Source organism: Psittacula echo (genome assembly GCF_963264785.1).
Source record: "Psittacula echo genome assembly, chromosome: 3".
Lineage (NCBI taxonomy): Eukaryota > Metazoa > Chordata > Aves > Psittaciformes > Psittacidae > Psittacula > Psittacula echo.
Window position 1 is genome coordinate 30106143 of NC_137736.1, and position 24709 is coordinate 30130851.

A 24709-nucleotide genomic window follows, 5' to 3' on the forward strand; every position below is an offset into this window, starting at 1 on the left:
GATCAGTACTACTGGACTACTTACGAGTACTCCTGCTCAATTCACTCGTTTGAGAACATAAGATAAAGTTTATTGCAGTTTTCTGAAATGACAACCAAACAGACAACTTGTGTACACAGCTCTGATAAACAGCAGTGAATCTACTGCAACTCACTGCAGGACGGTGAAGCTGGGGTGAAGTTGGTCTGGCCAGTAGCAAAATTTCAGCCGCAGTATTTGCTTCATATTCTGTCCACTGGAAAGATTCCCCCAAGGGAGCAATTAATGATGAACAGGATACAGTAACCATGCACAGAAGGTACATTCTGCAGTTTAATACCATTTGGTCAGCAGTCTTGATAGATGGAGCATCATAAAAGCTCTTCGACACCAGGTAGATTGAAATGCTTTAAAAACCACACTGAACTCATGAAGTCACCAAGAGCCAGATGAATATACAAGATCAGGACAAAGTTATAAAGCATAATTGTTCTCCCTTTCTGTATACTCCAGCTAGAAGAAACTGGATTTCAACAATGGAATTATTCCCATAAAGTGCCCAGCAAATTTAGGAGATAAATACATTTTAACCGGAGCAAATTGCTGTCCTAAAACTGGCAATTATTTCAAGGTAAGAGTGTGAGCAATAAATACATCCACTATATCCCCACTCAAAATGCTCGCCTGTTAAATAGAAAAGGTAATGGACAGCAGGGTAACTGTTCATTTATCAGCAAAAAGCTTCCCCTGAAGAAAATTCTGCTAGCATAATTTTAAAGATGCTAGTCTGACTCACGTTTATTCTTCATATTCTTTAAGTATGATTGGCATCAGTGTGTTGGTTTTTATTCTAATAGCAGTAAATACATTATATACTAATTAGTATTTATTACACAGAACAGCATGAAATTAATTCTCAGGACTGTGGTGCTACCAAATGGTGTTTGTGCTATAGCAATCAGAAGTCAAGAACATTTTCACTTGCCATGTGGAACCTGCTTGATGGAGGGCCTGGTTTAAAAATTCGTAACCTTTTACAAAAAAATAGCTACTTTGTATTTCTCTGAACAGTTATACAAAATTCTTAAAATCAGCTTTTATCTCAGCATACAACAGAATTTCACCTCATCAAAGGCAGGCTCAGCCATGTCACTTCCATGCGCTGGCTACTCCTTCAGGTTACACAGGCAGCCCTTGCAGAACCGGCTTTAAGCTCCCCCATACATAAAAGTAATCACCCCTTTCACAGGGTACACCCTTTATCCTGCTTGTTCACTAATGGTTCCCCTGAAGTCTCTGACACACATGAAGGTTTGGAAGATCAAGCCTCAGGGGTTGACAGAAACCCCTGTATCTGAATAAATAAGCCTGAAGGTTTCAGAAAGAAAGCCTGACATTCCCTTTTTAAGGTATATACAGTCATATGTACATATTCACAAATCTGTCCTGTGAAAAGAGGGAGCTTATTACAGAAACTGTAATTCGCCTCAGTTCATTCAATTTAGAAAGCAAACCAAGAACAAATAAATGTAAATATATCTACATACATAGTACGACATAGCAACTGTGGAATAGAAATGCCATAGGCGATCACTCATGCCCATAACTCTTCTGTTCTTCCAAACTTGTAGATCAGGGTACTAAAGGGAAAAAAATAAAAAACACACATACATAAGGTTGGAAAGTAATTTTAATAGTATCCTTAGACTCTTATACCATCTATACTGCAAAATCAACATCCCCCCAGTAACCTTGACTTTTATTCACGTTAGTATCTGGGGTTTGTACTTTTACTCTGTTTACTATGCCTTGCTAAAACTATGAGACGCAGCTGAAGAAACTGCTCCAATGAAAAACAGTAAAAGCAGCTGCCCTTCTGAAGGAAAAAAATGAGGAATTTAATTGATTCTAGGACCAATCAGAGAGTTACAGAGCAGCAAGTCTCATCCTGGCATCCGCCAATCAGCTGAACCTAACGCATTATGCCAGGATAAAATGTAACCTATTACATTTTTATGAGCGCATCAGAAAATATCCTGGGGTAGGTAAGCGAGATCCAAATTACACTTTGACTTCCAAAATTCCTTTTATAAGGCTGGATGCAATTACATATTGTCATAAATTAAAAACAAAAATGGTGAGGGAACAAAACCAAGCATGATTTCCTGATTGTTTCTTATACCATGAATTATTTTCCCTTATAGCCAAAGAGGTGGCAGAGTCATACTAAATCATACGAGAATGAAGAGGGAGGGAAATGAGAAATACTGACCCTGAGAACAACAGTAACAAGTGATAGACACCTGGGCAATTAACCAGAGAACAACTAATACACGATGTTAAGTAAAAAACACTGGAGGGGTAACGACAAGAGCAGAAGCACGAGTCCTGACGGAAACACATGGTTCAAAGGATTAAAACAAAAAAAAACCTTTTTTCTTTCTTTTTTTTTTTTTTTTTTACAAAAACACTGTAATTTTGCAAGTTTGAGAAGACAAAAGGAAACAAATAAACCTAAAATACATCTAGGTACAGAGTACACACTTTCAGAAACAAGAAGCAGCTTCAGAAGTAAGTTCATCAAACTACTGAAACAAGACTAAAGATTTCAGGCATGGTGAAACAATTCTCCAAAGCCTGCCTTCAGCACTATCCCATTTAAACTATGTGCAAGACTATAAAAGAGGTTTGGGAACTGCTGTTTTCTGCCAGAACACAACTGATTTTCCAACAGGGAAGCAAAGTGGAGCCAATCTAACTCGCCACAAGGCATTTGGTATGGTACTAGAAGAAAACTGTTAGCACAGTAATTCAAGTGGGTAAGAGCTTGCAAAAGAGGAGGTTATGTGAACTTCGGCAGTGACTGATCTTGGAACTTACACTATTTAGTGCTTTCATTGTCTTTTATTAAATAATAAAATCCATGGATTAGCGAGTACAGGATATAAAAAGAGTTATTACAGATACAAATATTTCCAAAGTGCCATATGATCTACTTACTGATACTAAACCAAATAAAAGAAATTGATTTAAGTGTAATATTACAAAACATACCATCATACTCTTAGGAAAAAAAACATAAAATCACTCTTAATAACTGAAAGCTCACGCAGCAGAAACAAATTTAGGTGTATGGATTGTCAGATGCCATTGGTACGAAACAGTCAGGAAAAGGGCAATATGATCTCCCACCTAGTTCTGTTAGGATACATGGCATGGTATTTGTAGTACAGAGATGAAAGCATTCTTGCCATTATCCTGACACTGACAGCATCTTATCTAGAATACTGTCTATATCCTTGGTCAGGCACATTATAGGATCAGAGCAAGCTGGACTAACAGGAACTTGAAGGAAATGAAGAGCCTCTCATGGGCTGAGAAGGGGCAAATAAAAACAGTGGTTCTGAGCACTGGAGCTAAGGGAGTAGAAAAAAGTAGCAGAGGAAAAAAAAAATGCAGCTTTTAAGAAACAGTTTGATCAGTTTATGCACTGAATAATTTCACATCAGTTCTGTGTAATTATTTTGGTTTACTCAAGTGACCCAAGAGGTCCCTTTGATTTACATGCCACCCTCCTCATGTTAAGGTCAGGGTGGGTAATGAACTGATTGACAGAGGGTCCTGCTTTGAGAGCAGCAAACTCCACAGTGTGTCAGGTCCAAGCCCAGAGTCAGCCTCCAGCTTCCAGAACTCATTTTCCAGGAGTATTAATGTCCATAGAAGCGGGTTAGGTCAGATACCCCTTGGAAGGAGTGATATGTGCCCAGATAACTTACCTGAAAAATATCAACGCGTTTTGGAAAAACACTGCTAATCCAGGGTAAACATTAGTGTCTGCAAAGTAAGTAACAAAGGAAACAGTAAATTGTTTCGTACTGGAAGGTGTACTTAGACCACTGCTCATAGTATCACTCTGACTACGGAACTAGATGGTATGGCTCTGACAAGAACTCACCACGCACTTCCATTCTTCTGGATTTTCTGCTTTTGGCTGACAGTAGAAGTACTTTTCTATATGTGAAAATAAACAAACTTACTCTGTGTTACATATGCTCCAAAAAGAATCCACATTGAAGCAATAAGTGAACCAAACATCAGCATAAAGCCAATGAAGAGCCAGACACGAGCACCTGCAGGAAATATTAAAACAACTGAGAATTATGCAGGCGATTATCTGTAGTGACAGACAATCCAAGGTACTACTCTGTTATGATATGATATGTTATCTTCCTGGAGGCACAAAGGGGAAGTGTTAAACCCTGTATCAAGGACAAGATAAACCAAAATTAGCCTTCTCTAGCAAAACACATAGCAGCTGGATTCCCCTTATTTTAGTGAGCAGATACAACTATCAGAAATTTCTCCTCACCTGTAGGCAATGCCTGTAACATCATTTAACACAACTTGGAATGGACTACTGACAGGGTACTTTGCCAAAGCTATATTGTTTCTAAGGAAAAGATGGCATTCCAATGGGGTATGTTAAACAAACACCTCCTGTGCTTACTTCAGAAAGATATTTTCAGATGGGCAACGTCTGAAAATACCTACCATAGTTAGGCATTACCTGCTGAAAAAGGAAGATGATGCCATGGAAAATAACCAACTTGCTCACTCGTGGGAAAGGAAAAATACTCCTATGCAAAGATTCTCTCAAGCTCACTTACAAATGACACGCAAAAAAAGCATCATACGCCAGTTCAAAGAAATCAGTAAATCCTACCAGATTTCTGGTCTGGCATTCTACAACTCACATGAAAACAGATGCTGGGATCTGCATGGAAAATAGTAAGGGAATTATAAATGAAAGCAGAGAGAGGACAGCGAGTCCACAGACACCACACAGTAGGTGAGATACAAAGGAAACAGAATGTTTATAATATATTCTAAAATAAGACATTCTTACAGAATGTCTGCTCCATATTCTGCCACAAAGCAGAAATTTACTTCTCCTAGCAGCTATACAGAATTTGCAGAGGAAACTTTAGGTATCTGAGATACACAGAAGTTGAATTTTTCTAAGTTTAGCTTTTTAGCAATGACAGTACTTATCTCCAAGTGTTAATTTTGTAAAGAAATGAACTTCTGTGAAGTTCCCTCCTACTCCTTAACTTCCATGATTTCTTTAAACACCAATTAGAAAAAACCTCAATACCTAAATAATCAGTTTTTCAACCAACACCAGAGGTAATGTAGGCCCACTGATGAATGGGGTGGGTGCCCTGGTGACAGAAGATACAGGGAAGGCAGAGTTGCTGAATGCCTTCTTTGTCTCTGCCTACTCTTCTGGAAGCTGTCCTGAGGAGCCCCGTACCCCTGAGGACCCAGAGGAAGTCGGGAAAATGGAGGAGTTTGCCTTAGTTGATGAGGACTGGGTTAGGGAGCAACTGAGCAATCTGGACATCCATAAATCCATGGGTCCAGATGGGATGCACCCCCGGGTACTGAGGGAGCTGGCTGAAGTCATTACTGGACCACTCTCCATCATCTTTACCAAGTCTTGGGAAACGGGAGAGGTGCCTGAGGACTGGAGGAAAGCAAATGTCACTCCAGTCTTCAAAAAGGGCAAGAAGGAGGACCCGGGTAACTATAGACCGGTCAGCCTCACCTCCATCCCTGGGAAACTGATGGAACACCTTATCCTTGGTGCCATCTCAAGGCATATCAAGGATAAGAGGGTCATTAGGGGCAGTCAACATGGCTTCACCAAGGGGAAGTCGTGCTTGACCAACCTCATAGCCTTTTATGAAGACATAACAAGGTGGCTGGATTATGGCAGAGCGCTGGATGTGGTCTACCTTGACTTCAGTAAAGCGTTTGACAGAGTCTCCCACAGCATCCTCACAGCTAAACTGAGGAAGTGTGGACTGGACGGCTGGGTGGTGAGGTGGACTGGGAACTGGTTGAAGGACAGAAGCCAGAGAGTTGTGGTCAATGGGGCGGAGTCTAGTTGGAGGCCTGTATCTAGTGGAGTGCCTCAAGGGTCAGCGCTGGGGCCAGTATTATTCAATATCTTCATCAATGACCTGGACGAGGGAATTGAGTGTACTATCAGCAAGTTTGCTGATGACACTAAGCTGGGAGGAGTGGCTGACACGCCAGAAGGCTGTGCTGCCATCCAGCGGGACCTGGACAGGCTGGAGAGTTGGGCTGTGAAAAATGGGATGAAATATAACAAGGGGAAGTGTAGAGTGTTACATCTGGGTAGGAACAACCCCAGGTTCCAGTACAGGATGGGGAACAACCTATTAGAGAGCAGTGAAGGGGAAAGGGACCTGGGGGTCCTGGTGGATAGGAGGATGACCATGAGCCAGCACTGTGCCCTTGTGGCCAGGAAGGCCAATGGCATCCTGGGGTGTATTAGAAGGGGGGTGGTCAGTAGGTTGAGAGAGGTCCTCCTTCCTCTCTACTCTGCCCTGGTGAGGCCGCATCTGGAGTATTGTGTCCAGTTCTGGGCCCCTCAGTTCAAGAAGGACAGGGAACTGCTGGAGAGAGTCCAACACAGGGCAACTAAGATGATTAAGGGAGTGGAGCATCTCCCTTATGAGGAAAGGCTGAGGGAGCTGGGTCTCTTTAGTTTGGAGAAGAGGAGACTGAGGGGTGACCTCATTAATGTTTATAAATATATAAAGGGTGAGTGTCACAAGGATGGAGCCAGGCTCTTCTCGGTGACAACCAATGGTAGAACAAGGGGTAGTGGGCTCAAACTGGAACACAAGAGGTTCCACTTAAATTTGAGAAGAAACTTCTTCTCAGTGAGGGTGACGGAACACTGGAACAGGCTGCCCAGGGAGGTTGTGGAGTCTCCTTCTCTGGAGACATTCAAAACCCGCCTGGACACCTTCCTGTGTAACCTCATCTAGGTGTTCCTGCTCCGGCAGGGGGATTGGACTAGATGATCTTTTGAGGTCCCTTCCAATTCCTAATATTCTGTGATTCTGTGTGATTAGCGTGATTTTTAGAGTTGTTTTACCTGTTCTTCCTAAACATCCATCACTGTAGCTGTCTCCTCTCACCTGTGCATTTGATACAGCATTTATCCTAGGAACAAAGAAAGTGTATACACTTCAGATTATTAGAAAATCAATTTAAAGCTGTAAGTAAAAAACTGGCTTTTTTTAAGATGCATCAAATTCTGGGAAAACGATTTGTCGTTCTATATAGTCACGTATTATTCCTTAACTGAAGGATTCCAATTGGATTTCAAGCAAACTCTGTATTTGTTCCTAAGTTTTACATCAATTTTTATATTAACAAACAGTTAAGATGACAGAATCGCCCTTTTTAGTGACTGTAATATTCCTGGTCACTTTCTGGCTGTTCAAGTTTTAGAACTATCTAAAGCCACTTCACAGGAATAATAACAGCCAATAATAGAGTGCTCTCATGATTCTGATGTAAGTTGCTTTCCTTCACAATGAATACTGTAAGTTTTCAAGTGAGAGACACACTTTAAGGTGGGACAATACATTTTCTTACAGCAAGTTACACTGCCAAGGGAAAAAAAAAAACAGAACACCAGAAACTTTCAGATACCAAGTGTTCAGAAGGTCTCGCATATCCAAAGGCATCTTTTTCTCACCATCACTCTAGGATTCAATAAAAGCTATTACTTCAAGCTTGCCACATTTACATCTTTATAACAATACTAGCTCTAACACTACTACCTCTCCCATTGAGGAAGTTTTGGGCCAGAGAGAGCTGTAAAAATTATTTAAAATTAGGGGTAAATGCAGTCAAATGTTTTATATTGAAGTAAGCAACTGGGACAGCATTACATCATTTCTGATCTAGGAATCTAAATACTTATTATAGAAAGCCACTTGCACAAGGGAAGGTCTGCTTTCTTACATTCAGCTGAAGTGCATAGGAAAAGCAATTGACCCTGAAGAGATGGGGGTGCAGATAGACAGAACAATGAATAAACAGACTCTGATAAGAAACAAAGGCCAGAGGTAAAATAAAAAAGGCCTTTACACTGCCATGCAAAAAGGTACAAGATTACTCACAAGTCATTTACAACCAAGTGATTCAAAGTTTTATCTTATACCACACTGTTCAGTAAAAATTGTGTTTAACAGCTCATGTTTATAAAAACTCCCTTTATACACACTTACATGAAAAAAGCTAGCGTTGAAAACACCCCACAAGTATGGAATGCATGGTTCATTTGTTCTGGCTTAGGGTAAACTACTGCAGCATCTATCATTATCCACCAACCTGTGAAAAACTAGAAATAAAATAGACCAGTATTATGAGGCTGAAAGGGTAACAGAGACATGAAGACAAAACATGGCAAAAGTTCATGCATACCATTGGCTTAACTATCGTTCAACAAGGACAAACTATTCTAGGAAGTTATTAGCTTTAAGATGGACTGTAAATCTGTTTGATATGCAGTTTCTACATAAAACTTACCATCTTCAGAGAAGCATTTGGTCACATTTTCTATTCAAATTAAGTATCAGTATTTGTTTAGACTCCCTGAACAGCTTTAAAAACAAGAATCCAAATTATAAACATATGAGATGCAAACCAAGTGTAACACTGGTGTTCTAACATACCTAATTCTGAAAAAAATTCAGTAGGAGTGTCAATCTTTTTTAAGGAAGAGTGCACAAATGGTACATCATTATCAGATAAAATGCAAAGTGATGAGACTTGTAAAAAGGCTTTTTAATAATTACACTTAAAAAAGATCTTAGAGAAATACATGGGACTGACATGCAGTTAAGAGTGGAACTGTACAAAACTTGAAATGTAACTGTTTGTCATAGTTCCAAATTTGTCCACACAGTTCTCATTCGTATCCTCTCCAAACTTACCAATACACCAGCAACTATTGAAGCGATAGTATTTCTTCTTTCACTCCAGTCAATACACTCACATTCTGGCCAGCGGAAGTTGTCTAGGAATCCTGCCATCTCCTCAAATATTAGATTGCTTTTCTTATTCTGTACTTACACATTAATTTTTCCATTAACAGTTTTGTCCTCAAGACCTGAAACACAGCCAAAGATGCATTTAATACAAAGTAGCAAAACCTTGAGATGTTTGACAACTCTCATGAGCAATTTCTACAATACCTGGGTTTTTTTTACAGAATTAAGTATCCCATTTTCCTCTATGGATTCTATATTGAGCTACATTTAAAAAAAACAACCTACCCTACAAACAGAATTGCAAATGAAGATCATCACACAACCCAAAAACTTAGGCATTATATATAAATCATCATATCTGAAATGGAAAAGAAATAGAATAGAATACACTGTTCAAATTAAACACAAGAACAAATGCAAGCAAAGAAAAATAGCAAAACAGCAACTATTTCAATCTAAGTTTCATCTTCAAACCATAATGTTCTCCCTGGCACTGTAAGCTCAAAACAGCAAGATACCTACAATAGGGCTTCCTATGTAGACCAGAAAATGATCTTTGAATCAGGCCAGGGAACCTTGCATAAGATACACGTATTTTCAGTCTCCAAATCAGATAGCCAATACAGTGCCCTTCTGACAAAGGGAAAAAGGGATCAACGCAGTGAATCAACAAATACCAAGGATAAAGAATGTCCCACTTCACAGAGGGAGGATCACACAGAACTTTAAATGCAGGAAGAGAGAAGCAAAGTTAATTAGTTACAAAGTGAATGAAATAAGACAGGTTTCAATTTGGTGAGAAAGTAGCTGTAAAAGATTCTTTATTACACTGTGTCTGTTCTCACACTGCAAGATGATTGACACATACAGTTTGTCAGAAGTTAAGAGTATTTCGGTTTTCTATTCAGTATTTTCCATTTATCTAATTATTTATTAGTGACTCACAGCCACTCTTAATGCTGTTCTGTTTTATATTGTCAACTTCTGTGTTTTCGCAACTTGCCGTAAGTAATTTCAAGATACTTGCTAAAGGCTAACAACAGACAAATGCTCTTTATGATTATGTTACAGGACAGACTGACACAGAACATTTTTCTCATTAATAATTACAAGTCTACACCAAGAAGTGAAATAAAAATAAATAAATACATAACCAGAGTTTGCTTATGTTGTGGGTTAAGCCCAGCTGGCAACTAAGTACCACCTCCCCCCTCCCTCCAGTGGGATGGGAATGAGAATCAGAAAAAAGGTAAAACCTGTGGGTTGAGATAGGAACAGTTTAAAATGAAAGTAAAATGTAATAATACTACTACTAGTAGTAGTGAATAAAGAGAGGAAGGAAAACAAGTGAAGTACAGTACAATTGCTCACCTCTGGCTGACCAGTGCTTAGCCCATCCCCAAGAAGCAACTGGCACCCCCAGCCAACTTCCCCAGTTTATATACTGGGCATGATGTATTGTGGTATGGAACACCCCTTTGGCTAGTTTTAGTGAGGTGCCCTGTCTCTGCTCCCTCCCAGATTCCCCTGCCCCTCCTCACTGGCAGAGCATGAGACTGGAAAGTCCTTGATCAGGGCAAGTGCTACTCAGCAACAACTAAAACATCAGTGTGTTATCAGCATTGTTCTCAGACTAAAGCCAAAACACAGCACTGCACCAGCTACTAGGAAGAAAATTAACTCTATCCCAGCCAAAAGCAGGGCAGCCTACACTGCAAACACAGGCCACCTCCTGTGAATAAGATTAAAAACTTTGTCCTGCTAAATCTAGTCCCAGAAATCCATCCATAATTATGACTCTTCCTTAAAGCATTAAAATCAATCACTCAATTCCAAAATCACTTCTACTCTTGTACCTGGGCTCAACCATGTATTTAATTTCCCAGACTACACTTTTCCCTAGCAATTTTCAGATCCCTGTTCCTCCTATAACTTTCACACACAACTGTCACACTGTGCTACTCCAGATTTATGACTGCTCCTACAGCCCTCCCTTCTCTTCCACTCTTAAAATGGCTCCATCTGTACTTTTTTTGCTCCTCTTCAAATGTGAATGTGTCTCTTTCTCATCCTAGAGTAATCCCTCCTTTTCCCTGCCAGCTCATGGTTTCCACTGCTGTCACCACCACATGGTTCTCACTCTGTCGTGCAGCTGGCCACAGGTAGGAGTAAATAGACAAGCATGCTGTGCTATTTCTTCTCCCCACTGGACACAATGATGGTTATGTCAAACCTATAGAAGTCATTACCTTTCCTGTAAATAACACTTTCAGGCATTTTCAGAGTAATTGAAGCCGTATTTCTTCAAAGCTCTATCTTCCTTTGGATTTTTTTCCCATAAAGGACCATTTAAATAGTATTAACATGGCTAAATGCAATCATCTCCTTCAAAAATAACATGAAGTACTGTAATGCAGAAAGCAGGTCAAGAAAAAAGACTGGAAAAATATTTCAGATATGTCAAAAAGAAATTATTTTTCACCCTCTACTTGGATGCCCCCAGAGGTATCTCGCCAGGCTGGAGAAATGTGCTGACAGGAACCATGCGAAGTTCAGCATGGGGAAGTGCCAAGTCTTGCACTCAAACCACCCCATTTGCCAGTACATGCTGGGGGCCACCCTGCTAGAAAGCAGCTTGACAGAAAAGGACCTGGGGGTCCTGGCTGACACCAAGTTGAACCAGAGCCAGCAATGTGCCTTATAGCAAACAGGTGAATGGTATCCTGAGCTGCATTAGGCACTGCCAGCAGGTGGAGGGAGCTGATCCTTCCCCTCTGCTCAGCACTGATGAGGCCACACCTGGAGTGCTGTGTCCAGTTCTGGGCTCCCAGTACAAAAGAGACATGGAAGTGCTGGAGAGAGTCCAACAAAGGGCCACAGAGATGATAAAGGGACTGGAGCATCTCTCCTATAAGGAAGGGCTGGGAAAGCTGGGACTGTTCTGCCTGGAAAACAGAAGGCTCAGGAGAATTTTATCAATGCCCATGAACACCCAAAGGAAGGGTGCAACAAGGATGCAGCCAGGCTCTCCTCAGTGGTGCCCAGTGGCAGGACCAGAGGCACCTGGCACAAACTGAAACACAGGAAATTCCCTCTGAACATCAGGAAACACTTTCTCTCTGTGGGGGCGACTGAGCACTGGCACAGGTTGCACAGAGAGGTTGTGGAATCTCTATGCTTGGAGATACTCAAAAGCTGTTTGGACACAGTCCTGGGCAACTGACTCAGGGTGGCTCTGCTTGACAGGGATGGTGACCAAGATGCCCTCTTCAGCTGCCTTCCAACCTCAACCTTCCTGTGATACTTAACTAGCCTGTTAAATTATTGGATGACTTAATGAAAGAAATCTTCTTACTTCTATAAAACTGTTTTAGTTCTGAAACTAAATGAAACAGATGAAAAAAAAAACCCAAACAAAAAAAACCCAAAAACAACATTCCCTTTTTATGATTTAAAGGGGATGTATAATTTGTTTCGTCAGCTAATATAATTAAGCCAACTTCCAAACCAAAAACTAACTAGCATTTATTCTAGCAAAACTCTTTCAACCTTGCCGTCAGCTCCAGGGAGACCTTACTGCAGCCTTTCAATATGTAAAAGGTGCTTATGAGAAAACTGAGATTTTTTACCAGGGCCTGTACTGACAGGACAAGGAGTAACTGTTTAAAACTGAAAGAAATGGCTTTAGATTAGATTATTAGGAAGAAGTTCTTTACTACAGGGGTGGCAAGACACTGGAACAAGTTGCCCAGAGAAGCTGTGGCTGCCCCATCCCTGGCAGTTTTCAAGGCCAGGCCAGAGGTGGCTTTGAGCAATCTGGCCTAGTGGAAGGTGCCCTTGCCCATGGAAGCGGTTGGGGCTAGGTGATCTTAGGATACTTTCCAACCCAAACCAGTCTATGACTCTATGATAATGTTCCATATATATATAGTTCTCAACACCCACAGAAAAAAAAGGGAAAAAATTAGCCTATATTTCAACTGTGAAAGGCCAGTGACATACTGAAGCGGAGTTTCCACCAAGACCACAAGAACTAGGCTAAAGTTTATCCTCATATGGGTTTATATAGGCACACACAGGTTTTAGCCCAATTATATCTTACTACACAGACAGAAAACTCTGATGAAGACAGACACTTTCAGATGGAGTTTCTTACCCAAGTAAAGGCACAAAACTTGCTCTCTCAGTTTAAACTTTTACATCCACATACTTCACGGCAAGGAAACAGGTAAAACCCCTTTCATTAGCTGTCTTTCAACGCCCTTCCTACAATCTGTCTCCTCCCCTTTTCCAAGGGCAGACAGGTTCTCCCACTGTTCTCAAGAAGCATTTTTCACTTATGCTGAATAAACAGAAATACAAGAACACTTGAAGAACAAACTGGTGACTGAAGACAGCTATACTCACTGTAAAAATAACACTTGGTGGATGCTAGTGCTCAGGTTAAAACAACTACTGTATTATTAAGGCAAATTAAGTTAAATGAAAACACAAGAATTGGAAGTTTCTATCTCCCAGAATGAATGGATTTCTCTTGAACAAAATATTAAAAGCAGCTGCAAGAAAATACAAAAAGTCTGCAAGAAAGAAACTGTCTTAGGCTGCACAAAGGCCCTGAAAACCCATCAGGTTAGTGAAGAAAGGATCCTCCTAAGAAGAAAGTAAAAAATAGAACGAAGAGAGAAATCTAAAGTTAATAAGAAAAGCTTATTTTCCTTGAAGAAGATGACAGCATCTTCCACAAGTAACCAACCAGAACATGCTTTAAGCCATATGCTTTCCCCATATCAGTGTACTATGATAAGATATTTGGCCACTGGTCACTGTAAGGAGCTTATGTGAACATTTCTATTAAGTCCACTGATTTTTTTAAGGTGGATCTTTAGACCACTAACTCATTTCAGTCATTATGTGTGGTTTCGCTTTCAGTTTCCCACACCACTATGCTATATGGGCTAGTTTTGAAGTATCACAGAAAGACAGGAAGAGGGAAAGAAAGGAACTTTGAAATGAACTTACACAAAAATGAGGCTCTGTCAAAATTATTAAACGAGTAATTACCTCACATGAATCTGCGATGCTCAGCCATAGAGCACTGTGGCTGCTGTCTGTGGCAAGCATTCTTTAAGAACAGTATTAAAGTTTGAAGACTTGAGCAAGGCAGAAATAAAGATCAATTTTGCAATTATCCACAGGCCTATTTTTGCTCGGAAGTATATACTAAGTGCATCGATATTTCTTTAATGGGCTCAAGCCATGACGGGGCAGTATGAGGTGGAACCCCAAACCTGCAAAGTCCTGACAGTAACTGTTACGCTGAGGGCAGCACTACTTAGACAAAAAATAAGTCATTTTATAAAGATTTCCTCTTCACATCTCAAACTTTCCCCCTCAGCGCCGCCGCTCCCTTTCCCAGACGCGGTTAATGGCACTCTGAGGACATCCGATCGCGTCCCTGCAGCGGCCGGGCCGGGCCCCGCTGCCCCCCGGTCACCCTGCCCCCTGGGGGTAGCCAGGCCCGTGACTTCCTGCGGCTGCGGCCGCGCTACGGTGAAAGGTCGCGGCCCCACCGCGAGGGGACGGCACGGCCGGACGGCCACCCCCCCTCACCGAGCCCGGGCCGCGCCAAGCCGAGCCCCTTCGCGCTGCTCCAGCCCAACACCCTGGGCAGCGTGCGAGCCGCGGGCACCGGGCCGGGCCGGACGGGGCCGCCCCGGGCGCAGGTGGAGGAGGGAAGAGCCGCTGCTGCTCCCCACGGCGCAGGAGGCACCGGGGGGCGCGAGGGCCGTTGGAAGCAAGCGGGCGCGCGCTGCCGGCAGAAGGTGTCCCACGCTACCCTCCTGCCAATACCTTCCCCCGCTACCCCTCCCTGCAGCACCTGCGGCCCCTCTGGCTGCATCGGCCGCGAGCTGCCCCCTGCCCCGCCAGCCCCCCTCGCCCCGCCTTTCGGCGCCAGCGAAGCGGCACGAAAACATGACCGCACGTACCCCCCGTCCTGGGCGAGACTCTTCCGCCTGCGGGGAGTGCGGCCGCTGAGGCTGAGAGACCCGCGAGCGACGCGGCCCACCGCCAATCGCAACCCAGCGCTGCGCGTCACGAGAGGCTGGATGAGGACGGGGCGCCACGATTGGCCGACGCGGCTGCCCACACCAGCGACCGGAAAGACGGGAGTCAGGAGGGGCCGGGTCAGGCCCCGCCCCTTTTCTTCCTGGGCGGAGAAGCCGCTGTCGCCTATCTCCTAAGTGGTCCCCACCACCCCCCTTTGAGCCTTGGGTACCACCTCAGGTGCCCACAGCCATTTCCCAAACCACCTATGAGCCAGGCTGGACGGGGCTTTGAGCAACCTGATCCAGTTGAAGGTGTCCCTGCCCATGGCAGGAGCGTGGAACGAGATACCCTTTAAGGTCCCTTCCAGTCCAAGCCAGCCTATAATTCTGTGTTCTATGTCATTTTCCACTCTTCCAAAGGTAAAGTACAATGTGCTCATCTTAATGTTTTCCAAGCACCTCCCATATAGGAATATATAAACTTCACTACAAAACACTATTGTGGCTTACCCCTAGGCTGCGTTTAACAAACCCAAGTAGAATTAATAATCAATTCTGAGTTCCTCTTTCAGCTGTCCACGAAGAAGTATCTGAATTCATCCTTTCCAACTTCATGGCATTTCCCAAACACAGTCAGGGCAGCAACTGCACCACTGCTATGCCACCTTTATCATCCTTGCTCCTCATATTCCCAATTCCCCAATACAGTAAATGAACAGGATCTGGGGCCGAGCCAGCAGGGTGCCCTGCCCAGTACTGCTCACCTCAGCACCCCTCCATATCTGCCATGGCTGGACAGAGCCAAGACTGCTTCTACATGTTTCAGTTGCACAACGGATGTGAACAGATGTCTGCTTTTGCAACATGTTTTTGAACATGCCCAAAACATATTAACCCAAAATTTTTGACTCTCAATGAATTCCCTTTGATACCAGATTAAAACAAGTATGGACAAGGGTACAAGGATTCTCATGATAAGGAAAGCATGTAATGAGAACCATATGTCTTCTCTCAAATCAATGTAGGCCTTCCTCCTGTTGATAAAGGCCTGGGAAGTAAGTAAACAGTTGCAAAAGAAAACAACACAAGGAGCATCTCAGGGTCCTAAATTAGACCAAACACGAACAGTGTTGTTGGAAAGACTAATTATGCATTCTTATGTCCTTAACCAATGGATTTCCATAAAAGGGTAAAATGGGGGGGGGATTTCTCTCCAAACAACCACCACAACCCTCAAAGACCACTACTCGAATTTACAGTGCCTGCACTGCTGCCTTGTCTACCTGAATTACAATATGCAATGATTAACAAGAATTGGGCAGGCATTTCACAGAATTATGATAAATATGTATATAATAAAGGCATGTAAATTCCCTCTTCTCAGCATGCATGATAGGCAGAGATATCCCCCATGCACCCCACTAATAAAGTAATAATTACCCATAATAAAGTTATGTCAGCTTTCTAACCTGTCATTCTGGTTGGAGAGGTTATTTTCCTAGATTTTCATGACACCTTCATCCTCCCCACATGCGGGATTCGGTTCTCTTTTTCTGTCTTTCTGGCCTATTTCTTGCCAAAGCATCGAAAAAAGAGCTTTACCAGCACCAGAGATACCTTAAGAAAGACACGTCTGCTTGTAAATTACAGACTGTTGCCCATTATAAAAGATTTGATGTCAAGATTTTAGAGATACTAAAGGGAAATGCTGCAATTGAATTAAGTATCAAAATCAGGAAAATGATTAGTTTGAAAATTCACACTCTGGTAAGACAAAATGCCCCACAGAATCAATCTGAAAAGCCAGAAGTAGAAATTGAAGAGTGGAACAGGACAAAAAAAAAAAGAACACATTTCAAGAATATTGCTCAAGAACAATGAAGAGCAATACAGGGCACTAAGTAAAGGAGCACTGTGAGAAAGGCAATGCAAAATAAAGATCCAATCAAATTGCAACAGAATACTCAGTTCCTTGTTAAAAGACGATTAAGCTGTGGCCCCCTAAAATCCCATGCAAAAGTTAAAAGTTGTACTCAAAGCCTTCTACTTTTATCAGCCCTCCTCCTTTTTTCCTTCATTTGTATGTGCTCACTGTGTTCCACCAAGTCTGGAGCTGAGCCACTGTCTTAACAGAGAAGAGGCTATCAACTGCAGAAAGGGTCAGTGTGAACAGTTGTTTCTCACTCATGATGCTCAGCACTATACCATGAAGATAAAGTTTGCCTTGCTGTTCATCAAAAAGAACCATGTGCTCCCCAACTTCCTTCCCTGTTACTACATGCACCACTATCTTCCCACCCTCACCTGGAAGCATGACATGCTAATCTCCTTTCTCCTTTTCAGGCCCTTCCTATCATCTCTCATCACCTCCCACCCCGCCACGCCACGCCAGGCATGCAGACACACATTTGTTTTCTTTACATCTGTGGGAGGGTAAACAGTGTGGTAGCCACATCCAGGCAGACAGAACTGGTAGGGAAGTAACTTCAAGGGGGACACCACACATCCCCTTCTCCCTCACTGCAGCAGTTTTTCCCACTAAGAATAAAGATTTACCACTTGCCTTTCTTACAGCATGCCCTGCTCTTGCTTCTCATGACTTTTACTTCTTCTCCTCAGAGCCTTCTCTGTAACTCTGTGTGCATCCTGAGAGCCATTATTACCCTGAAACAGAAGGATATTCAGCAGGCCTCAACATCTACAGCATATATAGAAACTCTTGGGTTTACAAGACAGCTTGAGATGTTATTTCAGATAGCCTACAGTTCTACATCTTTGCTTTTATTGGAAAACACTAACGTACAATTGTACAGCTTGCTGATAGCACATGAAAGAGCCATCTTGATTGTTGGGCAGAGTTCTCACCCTGAGAAAACCTGATACCTCAATTAATATATCCTAATAATAAATACATATAATATTTTTTCTTGATATTAAGATGTCATCTAGCTAAGCCTTTCAAGCCACAAGCTATATGGTAATCAGACCAACACATAGGGAGTTCTGGGAGTAAGCAACATGTATTCATGTCTGGAATCGACAATGATTTCATTCTTTTGAGGTCAGTAATAAGGTAACTTATCAAATTCAAATTAACAGTCTAGTGTCAGACAGAAAAATTACTTCTGAGGGCCATACTCTCCTGGGATTTTCTAATTCATATGCAGTACTTGCATATGAACTTGTTCTAGATGTACTGGCTAAGTACTGCTCTTAGGATTTTGTGAGCTCAGAGCAACAAAAAATAGACAGCCCTGCAAAAATACACTCCTCCACACACCTGGAGAAAAGAAAAATCTGAACTCCTTTTTTCATCATCATTGCCATAAATGTTGAAGAAGTCGATTTTTTGTGCCTGGCAATTTTCCACAACAACAGCGCAAGGCTGATTTAAAGTGCTGAGAGTAAGGTCACATCTATTCCATTTGACACCAAGTAGTTTCAAAAGAAACATAAAAATCACTCAGTGTGCTGACGCATCCATTATGGCAACTTAAATATTTAAACTGCTGATACTTATCTTCATTGTGAGCCAAAGTGGATGCCATCAAAGCTGGGTTTATTGCAATCTGGTTCTATTTACTCTTGTGCAATGAATTCAATTTGCCATTAGCTCTCTTCTAATCTGACACTGGATTAGTTTAAACAGCAATTCAGACCCAATTCCTGTAGCTCATAATGTGAATCAAAACCTGATCTTTTTAAAAGTTCTATGTCAAAGAACTTCCATAAAAGCATGTTTTAGTTTTCATTAAAAGCAAGAATGCATGGATAAGTTATTGAAATAAGCAGACATTCATACACACAGCTGCTAAAATGAGTGAGGAGTTTATGAGGTCAAAGCCTTCTGGTATCACCTGGTCCAACACAAGGATCTCAATAAATCCTACTCAGTAGCGTACCTCTGCCTCCTAACTGAATTTTCACAGAAAGGAACTAATAGCCATGCTCTCATCCTTTCAGCTAGCACCAGGACATGGCATATCACAGCACAAGCATCCCAGTGGCACAACCTAGGGGCAACAGATTCATCTGCACGTAATGCCATTCTTCCTACTTTTTCCACCTTCATTCCTACAAAAAGGTATGTTGAAGGAAGCTGACGTTAGCCCTATTCTCTAAAACATGACAAACATCTTGTCATTATTACTTATTTACTGTAACACAAAGGCTTGAAAGACCTATAGCGTTTACCAGTGAATAAATAATATTAAATAGTATCACTAGATTATAAAATACTCTCTGACAAACAATATTTCAATTAGTTCATTCTACCAACAAATATAAATAATGCCCTGTCTAGTGGTTCAGACCTCACCTAGACGAGCAAGAGCACAAAGACCAAAAGGAGCACATGCAGTGTTTGTTACCTGCCCACAAGCAAATGTATTAACCCAGACTCTGTTAGTGCTGGAGCATCTACCAAAGGATGGATGTGACCATCACCTAGCTTTCCTTTCTAAAACTCTAAGAGCTGATATCCCCCCTCCCTGGCCCACCAGAGACCATGGAGACCCTCCTATGGACTGGCAGAGTCCAGCACAACTCTTGCATAGGTGGAGACTGTAACAGTCTGGGTCATAGAGGCATGAGTGAAAAAGGAGGCCTGCACAGATACTGATGTATCCAGCGACACCTTTCCACAGGCAAAATCCTCCAGGAAAATCAGATTGTGTGGAGAGCTGAAAGGTTACTAAAAATAAATACAACTTTGGCACCACGGAAACTTTCCACTTTCCAAGCCACTGCCCATAAACTCTAATAATACAGCAATATTTCACAGTAAGTTCTTTGATACTTTTGAAAAATAGTACTTCCTTCTTCTCTCACTTCCAAAAAGCCCTGTGACTAAGGTACAGTTTTGGGTAGTCTTCCTTATTTACTCAGATTTGCTTTCTGAGATTCCTTCTGTATTAAAAGCCAAATCCAAATAGGAACTTCTGCAGAATGTACAGCCCAAGTCCAGACATCCAGAACCCTCCCTTCATTCCCATTTCATTTAACCTTGAAGAGATGAATGCACTTTAAAAAAAATACAAACCACAAAACAAAGTATGAAACCTGTCAACAATTTATGAGCTGTAAGCATTTAAATAAAAAAGGATAAAGGTCAAAGTAACAGGGCACAGCAAGACTTTTACTTCCACTTTGTCTTTAATGTTTTTGTTATGCCTCAGTTTCACCTTTTGAAGATGTAACTGTAAAACCACTTTAATGCCCTTTAACACTGCTAAAGAGAAGTTGGAGTTTTTTTTATTTAAACAGAAGCAAAGCAAGCTGCAAAAGGATAACCGATTTGTTCCTGTTGTGGCTTAACTCCAGCTGGCAACTAAGCCCCATAGAGCTGCTCATTCACTCCCCTCATGGCAGGATGGAGGAAAGATTCAGAAAGGTAAAAGTGAAACAACTCATGGGCTGAGACAAAGACAGTTTAATAGGTAAAGAAAAAAACATCTGCACAAGCAAGCCAAAATAAGGAATTCATTCACCATTTCCCACAAGCAAGCAGGTGCTCAGTCATCCCCAGGAAAGCAGGGCTCCATCACATATTAACAGGTACTTGGGAAGGCAAACGCGATCACTCTGAACGTCCCCCATTCCCTCTTCCAGAACTTTATATACTGAGCATGATACCATGTGGTATGGAATACCCCTTTGGTCAGTTGAGGCCCCAGCTATGTCCCCTCCCAGCTCCTTGTGCATTCCCAGCCTACTCAATGGTGAGGTGGTGTGAGAGGCAGAAAAGGCCTTGGCTCTGTGCAAGCACTGCTAAGCAGGAACTAAAACATCCCTGACTTGTTTCCAGCACAAATCGAAAATGTAGCCTCATAGCAGCTACTGTGAAGAAAGTGAACTCCAGCCCAGCCCAAACCAGCACAGTTACTTAGCAGTGTTCACAAATACATCAATTAAGGACCTGCAAACGCTCATCAGGCAACCCATTTCCTTTTAATTGATGTAACAGTGCACAGCTGGATTTTACATTTCCTGTGTACCTGAAATTTCTCTAGTGTTACAAGTTTTGTTAATAAAGTGCATTCAAAATCTTGACAAGACAGATAAATTAGTGTTATTTTGACGTATAGTTTAACCACTTCAATAGAGAAGACTTCCACCCAAACCTTTTAACATTTTCCTCCTCATTTTCCTTTGTGTCTGAATTGGAAGCCTCTCCATTTTCCATCAATGCTTCGTAAGTCTTCTGGGCTCGGCCAATTTCTTTGTCAGCACTGAAGTGCACCATTTGTCTGCTCAGAATAGGAACAACTAAATTGAAGTTGTCAATTCTTTTGTTTAATTTCCTGATATCTTCTGTGAATTGCTCACAAATACAATTCCATTGCTTTTGCCTGTATGGTGTCATTGGCTCTCCAAGCTTGCTCCTAGATGCCACTATGCTCTTCCTTAACTGCTCAATAGTTTTCCGTATTTCCTTCTGCAACAGGATCCACTCTGGCTGGTACCCATTGTCTATCAGAATTCTGTTCAAGTTGTGAGTCATAGGGTCGACATGTGGACAGTCTGAAAACTTCTGCAGAGGCTTCCCTTTGCCACTGAGGTTGTCGAAGTCTCCCTTTGCCATCGATTCCTGGATTAGGTCCTCCACCAACCGTTCAACCGCCTGAGTTATCTTCACCTTTTTGCTCTGCCTCACGTCTTTGGCTTTCATTAGGTCAGTCGCGATAAACTGGCTTTCAAGTCTCTGCTTCCGGTACTCCAGCACTTGTTCAGTCGCACGGTCTACGCGAAATTGCATGTACTGCTTTTCTCTTTGGCTTGGTGTTCCAAAACCCACACCTTCAAAACTCAAGTAGTGTCTGTGCTGTGGTGCTTGCATTTTAAACTGATCCTCCTCCTCTTCATTTTCCTCCTTTGCTTTCTTTTTGGTCGTTGCGTCACTGAGCACCACTCGGTACGCTTCTTCTACTTTCATAAATGCTTCAGCATCAGCTGTGGCAGAACCACTGTCAGGATGGTACTTCTTGGCAAGACTTCGATACGAGTGTCTGATATCATCAAGGGAACATCCTTCCTCAAGCTCAAGGATTTTGTAAGAGTCCTTGATGTTGCTTTTACGTCTAAAACCCGATAACATTCTGTTGCCACAAATGTACAGAAATACCTTCAGGTTTCTTGGAAGCATTGCTTCACGCACCAATAAATGATGCCCTATGCCGTTAGTCAGCATGACAAAGCCACTTTGTATTCCTTCAGATGCAGCTACATTATAAACAATGACCTATAAACACATTTTTATAAAAATGGTGTTAAATATAATTTTTAAAAGAACTTATACGATTAAAGTCTTATACTGGTTATATTAAGAAATACCTACAACATTTCAGAAAAGCACGTAATGTTCTTTTCCCTACAGATTAATACGGAAATATGCAATTTTTATTAATTACTACTGACATAGTAATATTACAATGTAAATGAAAACTAATTCACAATATAGCTTTCTCCTTGTATAGCAACTGTAGCATAGGTTTGTTTTGCACTGCAGAATTCCCCAAAGGCTGAAGCTTTATTGCCTTTCTGCAAAGGCAGTGCACTGTAAACTGGAAATATGCTTTAGGGTGAGCAGGAACTGCTGAAACAAACCTCTCCTTTTCCTCTCTACAGCTACATTTGGCTGTCACCCATATTTTCTATTCACATGCACTAGTGCCTCAAGATCTATCACCTGGTACATTCTCAGAGGATTTCATTATGGTTCCCTTTTGGTATTTCACAGCAACAACTGAAGTAGCATTCAGATTATAGATTCATTTAGATTAACCCTTATGTCCCAGCAGGGATCTTGCATCCTAGTGGCCAACCTCCTTCACTTGTGCCAGGTAAGGTTATAAACCTGGAACTCTGCACAGTTCAATAGCATACAGTATCTCATCCTGTCAGGAAGACCAGTGCTTCTGAATCATTTTGGGAAACAGCAAAAGGAGCACTTTCAGTAAATGGCCACCTAAGTAAGTCTTCACATAATGTCAAAGGTAAGAAAATATCACACAAATTGCATACACAACTGCTAATTTCTCTTTATGAATGAAAATCCTAAGACAAATGCCTCATACACAGTGCTAAAGAATCTCTTTTCACAATACCTGCAACATATCCATTGCTGACTGCCTTTCCAAACAAAAGATTAGGTTAAATCAAGGTTAAGTTTAAGGAATAAACAGTGTTTATATGTTCTGCATGTAACAAACTGCCTAACAAATGCCTTCTTCATTAGCCTATCTGAAAAGGGAAAGGAGAGGTACTTGGGACTGGATGAAAGACTGGAGCAATCCTGAACATTTTTTCAGTTGGTTTTGATCCAGGTAACATATTAAGTCATCAACTTGTGTTTACTATAATGTTTGTTATTAACATGGGGGGGTGTGTTTCACTGATGATACAGATTAGTTTGCCACCTCCCTCGAGGTGGCTGGCAAACATAATAATTTAGCTTCATATAGCCATAAAAATCGACATAACTACTACTTATATGTAAAGATCAATGAATATACTTTTGATATTCAACATCTTGATCAGAATTCAAGCTCATAATTCCATCGACTCGATTTTAATATATTCGTACTTAAAGCCCTGTATCAAAACGCACGCACTGCACTCTCTCTGCAGCACCGAAGGGTGCCGGCTGCAGGTATTTATTCCCCAGTTAAATTCAGCTCTCCCCGATGCAGCCAGGTACGGGGGGACAGGACCGACACCTCCTTTCCCCACAAGACAGGCCGCGGATGGCAGGGGCACCGAACGGGGCCCTCCTTACAAGCCCGCCCTCCCCTCGCACCCGCTGCCGTTAGGGCCTCCATGGCTGCCACTCAACAGCCACCGTGGACGGTGAATGGCGAGCGCCCTTAGGCGCTGTGCCGCAGGAGGGCTAAAGGAGGCGGTTACTGGCAAGCGAGAAGCTGGGCACTCAGCACGCCCCACTTCCCCAGTGCCGGTCAAGGGAGGCTCCCCGTAGCGCCTACAACCTCCCTGCCCAGAACCTCACCTGCTCTCCGCCGCCGCCCGCCCTTTTCCCTCCCTCATAGCGACGTACGTACGTACGTACGCCCTCGGGGGCATGGCAAGCGCTGGCAGAGAGCCAGCAACGGAGGAGAAGGAGGAAGAGGAGGAGCAACTGCTTTTACCCTTCGGTCAAGGACGGGCGGCCTGTCCTAGTGGCGGAGTGACCGCATGTGTAACCGGGAACGCCGACCCGCCTGCCTTGCTGCACCGCTCACCGGAGGAGGGAGCCCGAGGCCTGCCAAAACCGCTCACTGTCACCGCCTTCCGGGTGAACGCCTGCAGCAGCCGGCGCGGGGGCACGTGACTAGGCTGCGCGTGGACGCAGCGAGAGCCAGGAAGGCGCGCGTGCCCGGTAGCCGTGCAGGGCTGGCCGGCTGGCGCATGCGCAGTGTGGTGGGGGAGGTGGCTTTGCCGTGGCCGGCGCGGCCGCAGGTTTGGCAGGTCAGAGGCCTGCGGTCATAGAATTGTACAATCATAGGCTCAACTAGATTGAAAGAGACCTTTGAGTTCATGGATTCCAGCCGTTACCTCAGGACTGCCAAGTCCACCACTAAACCATGTCAGTGAGGGCCTCATCTGCATGGTTTGTGAACCCTTACAGGGACGTTGATTCCGCCAGTTCTCTGGGCAGCCTGTTCCAGTGCCTGAGCACCCTCTCTGTGAAGAAATTTTTCCGAACTTACAATCTAAACTTAATCCTGGTGCAGCTTGAGGCCATTACCTTTTATCTTACTACTTGTTACTTGGGAGAAAACACCAGCCACCTCACTCCATCCTCCT

The 24709-nt window shown here is 42.7% G+C and overlaps 2 protein-coding genes across 3 annotated transcripts; both read right to left on the minus strand.

Moving 5' to 3' along the window:
- Positions 1-45: 45 nt before the first annotated feature.
- Positions 46-14951, minus strand: TMEM50B (transmembrane protein 50B). Its single transcript, XM_080613685.1, has 7 exons — positions 14849-14951; positions 8805-8980; positions 8097-8209; positions 6953-7020; positions 4017-4109; positions 3756-3813; positions 46-1619 (listed from the first exon to the last, which is right to left on the minus strand). The coding sequence occupies exons 2-7, from the start codon at positions 8901-8903 to the stop codon at positions 1574-1576; spliced, it is 477 nt and encodes a 158-aa protein (XP_080469811.1). The 5' UTR covers positions 8904-8980; positions 14849-14951; the 3' UTR covers positions 46-1573.
- Positions 8872-24111, minus strand: DNAJC28 (DnaJ heat shock protein family (Hsp40) member C28). 2 transcript variants are annotated; one of them, XM_080613682.1, is made up of 3 exons: positions 23913-24111; positions 21031-22148; positions 8872-8980 (listed from the first exon to the last, which is right to left on the minus strand). In XM_080613682.1, the coding sequence occupies exons 2-3, from the start codon at positions 22095-22097 to the stop codon at positions 8974-8976; spliced, it is 1074 nt and encodes a 357-aa protein (XP_080469808.1). In that variant the 5' UTR covers positions 22098-22148; positions 23913-24111; the 3' UTR covers positions 8872-8973. The 2 variants fall into 2 exon arrangements, with proteins under 2 accessions (XP_080469808.1, XP_080469807.1); XM_080613681.1 differs by lacking the exon at positions 8872-8980 and having other exon boundaries at positions 20322-22148.
- Positions 24112-24709: the final 598 nt, after the last annotated feature.

Coding starts and splice junctions, on each gene's coding strand:
- TMEM50B (XM_080613685.1), bottom strand. CDS start 8,903: ATGGCAGGATTCCTAGACAACTTCCGCTGGCCAGAATGTGAGTGTATT. Junction 8,210..8,804: donor CAATAGTTGCTGGTGTATTG/GTAAGTTTGGAG, acceptor TTTTATTTCTAG/TTTTTCACAGGTTGGTGGAT. Junction 1,620..3,755: donor AACGCGTTGATATTTTTCAG/GTAAGTTATCTG, acceptor TTTTCCCTTTAG/TACCCTGATCTACAAGTTTG.
- DNAJC28 (XM_080613681.1), bottom strand. CDS start 22,097: ATGCTGACTAACGGCATAGGGCATCATTTATTGGTGCGTGAAGCAATG.